Source organism: Vombatus ursinus, unplaced genomic scaffold (assembly GCF_900497805.2).
Source record: "Vombatus ursinus unplaced genomic scaffold, bare-nosed wombat genome assembly UNPS02014821.1, whole genome shotgun sequence".
NCBI lineage: Eukaryota > Metazoa > Chordata > Mammalia > Diprotodontia > Vombatidae > Vombatus > Vombatus ursinus.
In genome coordinates this window covers 47,127,843-47,139,320 of record NW_020954599.1, presented here as the reverse complement: position 1 = coordinate 47,139,320, position 11,478 = coordinate 47,127,843, and the positions used below count along the sequence as shown (strand labels likewise).

The following is an 11,478-nucleotide window of genomic DNA, read 5'->3' as shown; positions in this document are numbered from 1 at the left end:
ATATGGAGAGTGACTAATAAATCTTCCATTCTAAAGCCCAAAAGATTTAAATAATTTTTATGGTTAAGAAAATCTAGCTCTCTTCCAGTTTTATTTTATACTATTTTCCTTTTTACATTCACCATTGAAGTCAAATAGGCCTAGCTCTTCTCCACATGCAGTAGTGCATCTTCCACCTCTTTGCCTTTGCATAAGTGGTTTCCCGATGTTGGCAATGCATTCCCTCCTTACCTCTTCCTCAAAGCTCCCTTCAAAGTATAGCTCAGTTGCCACCTCCTAACTGAGGCTTTTTCTTATTTCCAAGTTATTTATAATGCCCTCACCTTCTTGAAAATGCTTTCCATTACTTTCTACATATTTAGTATTTATTTATATGTGTACATATTATATCACTTGATTCCCTCAGTAAAATGTATAATAGAATGCATCTTTGCCAAGAAAACCTCAAATGGAGTCATGAAGTTTTGGACATGACTGAAATAACAGAACAACAACAACGACAAAAGAATGTACAAACTCAAAAGTAAAATCTTATTTTTTTTTTCCTTAACAGACGACATAAATTGTACTTTAGAAAGGTTGTAGGAAACAATTGAATTCAAAGATACAATCAGGTAGACGTTGGGAAACGTTGCTATTTGAAAACTCAAATTCATTAAAAATAAATTATTATTCTTTTCAATGATAGTAATATTTCATTGTAATAAACATGGAATATTGAGCATTTTAAAAATACAACAAATGGACAATTTATCATAAATTCTTCATTGTTATATCCTAAATAGTTATACTTTTCCACAGACATTTCCACTGGGCCTAGGAGATGGACAGCTCTATACATGGACAGATGGTTTGAAAAGAAAAGATTGGCATGACTATGGAAGCATTCAAAAAGATGCGCTGCGTTCAGGTAAGAAACTCTGAGTGAGCCAAAATGATGCGTTACCTATTCCTTTTTTTTTTTTTTTTCGCTTTAAGGTTAACTAATCCAAGTAGTCATTTGGCATACATTGAGATATGCCTTAAGGGGATAGTCAAAGGCAATGGCAGATAGAAATAGGCTTGCTAAAGTTTCAGAGAGTAGTGATAAATATATATAGAAATGGTCATATGATACTTGCCACAAAGTCTTCATAATCTATATACCTATAGAATCTCAGAATGATAGAATATGAATGAACTTCAAAAGTCAGTTAGTCCAATCTTTTCAATAAGTTGATCAACTAGCATTTTTACTAAATGTTTATTATGATCCAGACATTGTGCTGTTGTTCAATCATTTTCTGTCATTTCCAACTTCTTGTGACCTCATTTGGGGTTTTTGTGGCAAAGATACTGTAGCATTTTGTCATTTCCTTCTCCAGCTCATTTTATAGATGAGGAAACTGAGAAACAGGATTAAGGGACTTGCCCAGGGTCACACAGTTATTAAGTGTCTGAGGCCAGACCTAAATTCAGAACGATGAGTCTTCCTGCCTCCAGGATCTGCACTTTATCCACTCTGCTACCTAGCTGTCCTGACACTGTGCTAACTCTTTACAAATGAGAAATTTGATGCCGAGAAAGTACAGATCATTTACTCAAATTCACACAACTAATATTTTGGAGAATTGCCTCGTAAACCTTTTGATTCCAAGTTGTTTCCTCTGTGTGGTATGTTTTCTCTATATAATTTCTCTTAGCTAGACCTGTGTTTTCAGTGATGTTGCAGTCTTCCAGTGAGGAAACTTCTACCAATGCAGATAAGCCGTTGTTCTGCTCTTGATAGTTGTTTAGTTACCTATAGCGCTAAGAGGTTAAGTAACTTGGCTAAGGCCACCAAACCATTATGTGACAGGGATAGATGTTAAAGACTTCCTAACTCTGGACAATTTTCCATTGGTTCTGTCATTTATTGTCTCTTCAAGTATGGTATAATATACAGTCCTCCATTATGATTTATTTATAATGATTTATTAGGAAGTAAAGTGATATAGTAGCCAAGCTTCTTAAACTGTGGGTTGAACTGTAAGTGTAAAAAGTTTAAGAAGCCTTGTGGATACTGTACCAGACTTACAGTGCATATGGACCTTGGTTCAAATCCTGCCTCAGACATTGGGCAGTAATGCTCTACATTACCATATACTTTCAGTCGCCTGTATCCATGTTATTAATTCCTGTAGTGAGCAGCTTGATTCAATGGCCAAGTCACAGTCCCTAGAATCAAAAAACCTTGGAATTTGGTTTAAATTCTGCCTCTAATATTCACTATCTGTGTGTCCTTGGGAAAATTGTTTAAGGCCTTCCCACTTGACCCAGTTACTTTAGCTGTAAATCCAAAGGATAAAACTAGACTGCCTCTAGTCCAAAGAATGCAAGGACATGAGGACAAAAACAATATGATCTGAAATCTTTGTATTTAGTACAGTATCTTGCACATAGTAAATATTTTAAAATATTGGTTAAATTGAGACTCTACCTCGTACTGCCTCTGGAGTAAGATTAGGAACAGATCACATGTGTTAGGTAGCAATGGTTTGAGGCGAACAAGGACTATGGGAGAAAGGATATTTAGTAACCTTTAGCAACTGAAAGGAAAGGAGGTAAGCAAACTTTTACTGAGGATCACTGTTTTGGAGTGACCACTAAATGTAAAATATAAAAAAAAAATATGGTTGGGCAGTTATAAGTCAGTGATTAACCAAATGCTACAGTTGATGTCACCATGGCAAAAGGTGAGATTATTGATTCACCTTTTTAGATGTAGTCTGAGATTCTACTAGCTTTCTTTTCAGATATGTAACACTATTGGATACATTGAATTCATTGCCAACTAAAGCCTTCAGGTCTCAACCTAGGGTACATGGACTCCTGGGTCATAGATAAATTTCAGGGGGTCTTTGTCACACGAATTGCTATCAGGGCCTAATACCATTGAGCCTATATGTAGGACTTGACAATCATTTATGTTAAATTTTAACTTTTTAGTATTAAAATAAATTCTAGCCTTTCAAGGGCATTTTGAATCTTGATTCTGCCATCCATTGTATTAGCTATTTTTCCAGCTTTGTATCATCAAAGTTGACTGTCAACTCATCTAAATTTTCATTCACAAATTAGTCAAGTAGTTTGTCCTAGTTCATGTAAAGATATTAGAGGTAGAGCAAAGACTATACCCCAGATCCAGGAGAGAGGTAATTCTATCTTCTGTGAAGTATATGAGAGCAATTAATCTGCAGTCAGAGGAACTAGATTTTAATCTCAGCTCTTATGGGCAAGTCACAACCACACTATGATTCAGTTTCATCATCTGTAAAATGACGGATTTGGACTATATCAGAGATCCTTCATGTTTTTGATGGTTTCATGGACCCTTCTGATAATCTGGTTAAGTCTACGAGTTGTTTCTCAGAAATATATATATATATATGTAAATGTATGTATATATGTATATTAAAGAAAAAATGTTAAATTTCAGTTACTAGTTAGTGAAAATAAAGAAGCATTTTTTCCTATCTAAATTCAGCCTATTCCAAATACAGACTCTCTTGTAATTGGAAATGATAGGGGAATAAAGTTCATTGGTAATGCTAAACAAAGCCATTTCTGTAGAATGGGGTGATTGGGATCCAGACTGCAAAGTGAAGAAGTAATGAACTACAGGAATGAGGCCCACCAAAGGTCACACAGGTATTAAATGGCAAAGCCAGGATTCAAACCCATCTTCTTATTCAAAATCCAATACATTACTGCTAGTGCAATTAATTAAATGTGTGTTTAAATTAAATGTACATTTATTAGTTATCTTTGTTTTGAAATAACAAATAAGATAAAGAAGAAAATTATAAAATACCTTTAAAAACATTTTATAGGAGTAAATAGAGCCCTGTCCTTCAAAGAAAATGTAAATATAGCCAGAGTTTGATAATTTTTCCTTCCTTCCTCCAATGTTTCCTTCTTTTTTGTTCTTTTGTCTCTCATTCCTCTGCCTATCCTTGGTATTTCATCTCCTTACACAAATATAGATAAACATGGTGAAACTAGCCTTTTCAAGGTTTGAGTCCATGATTCCCCTTTTAAAAAGTCAACTGGTCTGTCCCTGTCCCTGTCTTGCCCTGTGCCACCCTCTACCATCAGACAGAGCTCATGATAGGGGGTAAGGGAGGATCAGGAGGACCAATAGGGGGACTTTAAGGTTAGTCACTTTCCTCTTAAAAAAAAAAAAGACAGGCTGTCAGTCTCAGTGTGAATATCCTATTGCTTCACAAAGGAAAACCATCTGAGGTAATTTCTTCACATGAGTCCTTATCTTACCTCTCTCTTCAACTTCACTAAGATCAAAATCTCATATATTAAAAATGAAACGGAACCCACGAGACCTTAATCAGATGACAAAGAGAATAAAACATGTTAAAAGTACTAACTTCTTTTCTCTGCTTTTGAGATGAGTATGACCTTAGTTATGGATGTCCTTAATCCTTAGCTTCCTTGAATTTTTGTTTCCTTGTAAAACTAGTTAATAGGTGACAAAAGTTTGGATTTTGTCCCAGTATTCACAATGATATTTACTAAGTATATTATCTGGGGTGTAGAATGTAACAAAATCTTTGTATTTATTTTTTGGTGAACCAAAGAAAACTATTAATAGAAGAGAAAGTAATTCTTGTCTCCTTTTCCTTTTCTACTATGTTTTCAACAGCTTGTCTCTATCTCCTCTCTTCCCTTGCTTCTTTCAAATATTATATAAAATTATACCTTCTGCAAGAAGCCTTCCCAGATCCTTCTTCAAACTAGAACCTGCCCTCTGAGATTACCTCTAATTTAGCCTGTATATATTGTTTGTGCATAGTTACTTGCATGCTGTCTCCCATATTGGAATATGAGATCCTTGTAGACAAGGACTATTTTTGCCTTGTTTTATGTTACTAGTGCTTAGCATAGTTCCTGGCACAAAATGAATACTTAAATAAATGCATGTTGACTTTATTGGACTAACATCAATAACAGATGTTGGATGAGGCATTTTATTTTTTGCTTTTTGGTGAAGCAATCAGGGTTAAGTGACTTCACCAGGGTCACACAGCTAGTAAGCGTCAAGTGTTTGAGATCACATTTGAACTCACGTCCTTCTGACTCCAGGGCCGGTGCTCTATCCACTGTGCCACCTAGTTGCACTGGGTGAGGCATTTTAAAATAGTTTCCCATCTTCCTTTCCCAATAACAAGAGAAAAGGGAATTAATCAATCACAAATATTTATTAAGGACCTACTAGGTGCCACAAAAAAAAACCAACTAGAATCAGACCCAGTAGTCATGAATATTTTTAATATCAAAAGTTATTGGGACTCCATTTCTTTTATTGTGTTTTGTTGGTGAAGAGAAAGGTTCCATTAATTCAATTCTCAAGTTAGTTTTCTAAATGCTTATAATGCTTAACCATTCCATGTATCAGATTCACATATGCAAATAGTGTATGTGTTGCTTTATCTAGGTCATATTTTTGGTCAAAGAATATGCAATATTCAGTATCTTAAAATTATTTTATTGGTACACTAGACATTTAGTTTTTAATCTCATCTATTTTTTAGAAAAATATGAAATGCTAAAAAACAAAAGAAAACAAAACATGAACTACTAGGTTTTAAACTCCTTGAGGGTAAGTATCATTTATTATTTATTGTGGCATCTTCCTCAGGGGCTATCCTACTTTGCAAATAATAGATACTTCACAAAAGATTTTTTTCTTTTCTTTTTAAATGAAAGTGGTCTGGAAACCTCTTGTACAGGACTTGTTGGTTGATAAGAACATAGTGTTCAGCAAAACGTTTTAAAATTCTTTGGTGATACAATTGCTATTTTCTTTTTATAGGAAAAGTATTTCTGCCCAAAGTTGCTGTATAAAATTCATATATATATATATATATATATATATATATATATATAGTTCATATGTATAAATAAACAAATATATATATGTATATATATAACTTCTTATTTACATTGAGAGAATAACATAAGACTTAGCAGTGGCAACACTAAAAGACTGCACATCTTAGAACACTATATATATCAAAGAGCAAAAGAAATAGGGTTCTGGGCCAAAAATCTCATACTCAGTGAAGCTAACCATAATCCTGAATGATAAAAAAATGGACATTTAGTTAATTGTTAGACTTTCAGGACTTTGTTAAAAAAAAAAACTGAACTTAATAGAAGATTTGACATACTAGAGCCAAGAGAAATATAAAGACTAATTATAAGGGACTCAATAAGGACAAACTGTTTACTTTCTATGTATGTAAAATGTAAAAAAGTATATCTAAGATTGTTATTAGCAACTGGTAGTTCACAAGAAAAATTGAGGATGACCTAAGCATGATATGACTTCAAGAAGTAAAACTGTTCAGGAACAGCTAAAAAGAGTAATTATCTTAGGCAAGTGAGATGTGAGAAGAAGAACTGACACAGAGGAATTACATGGAGGACAAGGGTTGGTAGTTCTGGGAACCCACTTTCACAGGGAATGGGTTCAAGGGGAAAGAACATTTTGTGTGTGTACATATGTATATATGTATATACATACACATATATATATGCATATACATATACATGCATATACATATACATGTATGCATGTATAAAAGTCTTCTAAATTTAAAAAGAAATGAAGCACTAAAAGGGCAGTAAGGGGGAGAAGATAAGAGAGAGTTCTTCAGAGGGGAGGGTGAGGGAATAGGTTAAAGGGGAATAAAAAATGGTGTTTAGATTAATTAGGAATGGGAGGATAAGAGAGGGATCTTTGGAGTGGGGTAGGTTAAGTAAAAAAAGGGTGAAGTAGCAGTAGAAGTAAAGTAGAGGAATCAAGAAGGATAGGAAATAAGAGATATGCACAAATATAAAATCAAAGATTAGGAGTAGAATCTGTAAGAGAAAATATATATTTTATATGGATGTATGTGTGTGTATATTTATATCTATATCAGTATATAAATATATACACATTTAATTGTAGCCTGAGGGGGTGAGGAAGAGGGTGGAAGGGGAAAAAGATAGAAGTAAAAAGTGTACAGTAGCCAATGAAAGAAAACCTACAAGGAAGCAAAGAAAAGACAAAAGAGCTTTTAACACAAAGTGCAGTATTTAATAAATAGGCTTTCTCGAAATGGAAATTTATTGCCATATATTTTTAATCCTCTCACATTCTGCTGTGCACATGACATTTTTTCTTATTTTATATTTAGTTTATAATATTTATTTTTTCTTTTCTTACTATGTATCTAAGTTTTACTATTCAAGTCTAAAATAAAGATTAAAAAAATCTAACTATAAAATAAATAAGAAAGAAGTCAAAGAGATGAATAAAACCTTAGAAAAGTTAGGTATGCTAGACCTCTGGAGAAAACTGAACAGAAAGAATATACGTTTTTCTAAGCTGTACTTGGTACCTTCACCAGAACTTATCATGTATTAGGGCTCTAAAAACCTCATAACCAAATTCAGAAAAGCAGAAATATTAAATGCATCCTTTTCAGACCACAATTCAATAAAAATTACATCTGATAATGGGCTGTGGAAGCACAGATTAAAAGTTAATTGGAAACTGAGCAAAAATGAGAAAATAAGACTCATTGGAAAAGACCCTGATGTTATCTCTAAATTTGTACTTCAATAAAGGAGAGAGAGAGAAGATCAATGAATTGGGATGCAACTAAAAACAACTAGATAAAGAGAAAATTAAAAATCCCTAATTAAACACCAAAATGGGAATCCTGAAAATCAAATGAGACATTAATACAATTGAAAGAAAAAAAATTAAAGCAATATAATAAAAATTAGAAGCTGGTTTTATGAAAAAACTATAAAATACATAAACAATTGGCTAATCTGACTTACCAAAAGAAGAAAATAAAATTAACTGTATCAGAAAATGAAAAAAGTGAATTTAACATCAATGAAGATGTAATTAAGACAATTATTAGGAGTTATTTTACTACACTTAACAGGAAAAGCTTCAAATTTTTCCCCATTACAGCTAATGTTTGCTCTTCATTTTAGATGGTAGAACTATCATAATAGAAATGCTATCTATAATAATAATATAATAAAAAGAAATTGAAGGAATAAAAATTAAAAATGAGGAAACAAAACTATCACTCTTTGTGGATTTGAGTGTATAATTAGAGAACCCTAGAGAATCAACTAAGAAACTCATTCAAAACAATTAACAACTTCAGCAAAATTTACAGTGGAGGGAAAAATGGTAGAGGTGAGAGCAATATACAAAATAAAGGACATAAAATAAAAAAGATATAAAAAACCCACACAAATCATCAGTATTCCTGTATAATGTCATCATAAACTGAAGAGCAAGAGAAAAAGAAACTCCATTTAAAATAATGATAAACAATATAAAATACTTGGGAGTTATACTGCCAAGAAAAACCCAGGGATCATATGAACAAATTTACAAAATGCTTTTCACAAAAATAAAGACAGATCTAGACAGTTGGAGAAATATTATTTGTACCTGGGTAGGCTGAACCAATATAGATAAAAATGACAATCCTACTTTAGTTAATTTACTTATTCTGTTCCATACCAATCAAACTTCAAAAGAAGTAGAACTAGGAAAAATAATAACAGAAATCATCTTGAAGAGCAAAAGGTCAAGAATATCAAAAGAATCAGTGAAAAAAATGTAAAGGAAGGCACCCTAAAGGAAAGCATCCTAAAGGAAGGTAGTTCCAGATTGCAGACTATATTACAAAGCAGTAATCATCAAAATAATCTGATAATGGCTAAGAAATAGAGTGTTGAATCAGTGGAAAATATTACTTACTCATTAAACAGTAATTAATGATCACAGTAATCTTGTCTTTGATAAACCCAAACATCTAAACTTTGAAGGTAAGAACTCAACATTTGACAAAAATTGATGGAAAAATAAACAAAAAAAATGGAAAGTAGTTTGGCAGAAAGTAGGCAGAGACTAACGTCTCAAACCATGTATGAAAATAAGGTCAAAATGAGTAAATTATTTGGAAATAAAAGTTGATATCCTGAGTAAATTAGGGGATTATGGAAAATACACCTGTCAGATCTATGGATAAGGGAAGAGTTTATGACCACACAAGAGAAAGAGAGGATCATGGGATGTAAGATAAATAATTTTTAACAGAATCAAATTAAAAAGCTTTTGAACAAATAAAACTAATGCAGAAAAATTAAAAAGAAAACATGAAACTGGAAAAAATGTACACAAAGTTTCTCTGGAAAAGGACTCAGTTCTCAAATATATATGAAACTGAGCCAAATTTATAAAAATGCAAGCTATTCTCCAATTGATAAATGTCAACTAATATCAACAGGCAGTTTTCAGAAGAAATCAAAGCTAACAAGAGTAACAAGAAAAACTTCTCTGAATCACTGCTCATTAGAGAAATAGAAATTAAAATAACTCTGAATTACCATGTCATACTTAATAGATTGGCTAACATGATGCAAAAGGAAAATGACAAATGCTACAGGGAATGTGGAAAAATTGGGACAGTAATGTACTGTTGGTAGTGTTGTAAACTAGTCTTACCAATTTGGAGAACAATTTGAAACTATGCCCAAAGAGTTATAACATTGTTATACCCTTTAACTCAGCAATACCAGTACTAAGCCTGTAGAGGAAAGAGATCAAATAAAAGGTAAAAAAGAGATCTATATGTACAAAAATATTTATAGCAGCTCTTTTCTGTTGGCAAAGAATTGGAAATTGAGAAGGTGCCCATCAATTGGTGAATAGCTGAAGTTGTGGATTATGATTGTGATGGTATTTTATGATGCTATAAGAAATGTGAAGCAGGATGATTTCAGTAACCTAAAAAAGACTTATATGCATGCATGCAAAGTGAAATGAGAAGAACCAGAACAATTTAAACAGCAAAAGTGATATTGTAAAGATGATCAACTGTGATAGACTTCAGTACTCTAATCAAAACAGTGATACAAGTCAATTCCAAAGGACTCATGACCAAAAATTAAAATGTTATCCACTTCCAAAGAGAGAACTGATTAACCCTGAATGCAGATTAAAACATACTTTTTAAAAAGTTTATTTTTATTATTTTATTATGTTTATGCTTTCTTTTGCACCATGGCTAATATGGAAATAAGTTTTGCATGAGTTCATATGTATAATAGATATCAAATTGCTTGCCTTCTCAAGAAGTGAGGAGGACCTGGAGGGAGGAAGAGAAGTATAAAAAATAAAGATTGTTATAATATTTTTACAGATAATTTAGAATATTTGATGGAAGAAATAAAATTGTTTAAAAATTACCTTTTAATGAAATTTTTCCTTTGATAGACACAGTATAATAATGCAAACACAAAGTGTGTGTATTCTGTTGAACTTTATCTTTTTTCCTTCTTCTTCTTCTTCTTCTTCTTCTTCTTCTTCTTCTTCTTCTTCTGCTTCTGCTTCTTCGTCTTCTATGACAATGACAACGACAACAACTACTACTAATAATAATAGAAGAAATTTAGCAGAAATTAGCTTTGAATGAGAAATATCCAGGGAAAATTTTATCAATGTGACAATATGAAAATAGCAATGAACTAATGTTTCCTGAGATTTCCAAAGATGCAATCAATGTATATAGTGTATAGTGTATTGAAAGATACAAAGGAATAAGGTTTTTACAAAATAATTCCAACTAGCTATTTGTCTTTAAACCTTACTGCACTTCATATCATGGAAATAAGAATTTCCCAAGGGCAGGTTTTCATGACACTAATTGCTTCACTAACTTTATTCAACAATATATTCTAATGCTTTAACTAAATCATAACCCTGGCCATCTGGCATATTTGCTTTACTCCCAACAAATTCAATTTGCTTTCATCAGAAATTTCCCAAGAAATTAAATCTGGGACATACTCCAAGACAGAATTCCGAAGGAGAACTATTTTTCAATACTTGATAATCTATGTGCATAAGATAAAAGTGCCCCTTTTGGTTTACCTCACCTTATAATATTCCTTTGCAATATTTCATGCCATTCAGAAATATGAAAGGAGAAAAAGGACGCAAATATTGTTTTACATAATTGTAGTTCATAGGACCATTGCTATAGAGGCAAAAAGGACTTTAGAGGTTGTTGAGTGCAAGTTAATTTAAAGATGAGAAAACTAAAGTCCAGAGGGGAAGAAGTTATTTGATCAATGTCACAAAGGCAGGAAGTAGTAGAGTGGAAGTTCAAATTTTATTTGCTGATTCCAAATCCAGCATTCTTCTCACATCTTCATTATCAAAACGATTCTGACAAGGAATGCCTTATCATTAAACCAATTAAGATGAAATAATAATAAAAGATGAAATGTAGATAGCACTTAAATTTTTCTACATACTATATATGTATATATGTATATACATACATATAAATGTGTGCATATATATGTATATTATATATATATATATTATATTGTATATATACATTTTCTCATTTG

At 32.2% G+C, this 11,478-nt stretch overlaps 1 protein-coding gene across 1 annotated transcript in view; it reads left to right on the top strand.

Annotated features, from left to right (window-relative positions):
- The first annotated feature begins 205 nt into the window (after positions 1–205).
- The window catches only part of GALNTL6 (polypeptide N-acetylgalactosaminyltransferase like 6), a 959,075-nt gene continuing 947,802 nt past the window's right edge, over positions 206–11,478 (top strand). Inside the window, exons 1-2 of the mRNA XM_027837462.1 lie at positions 206–211; positions 802–910. Coding sequence (XP_027693263.1) covers positions 206–211; positions 802–910 — 115 coding nt within the window. The remainder of the gene's footprint in view (positions 212–801; positions 911–11,478) is intronic.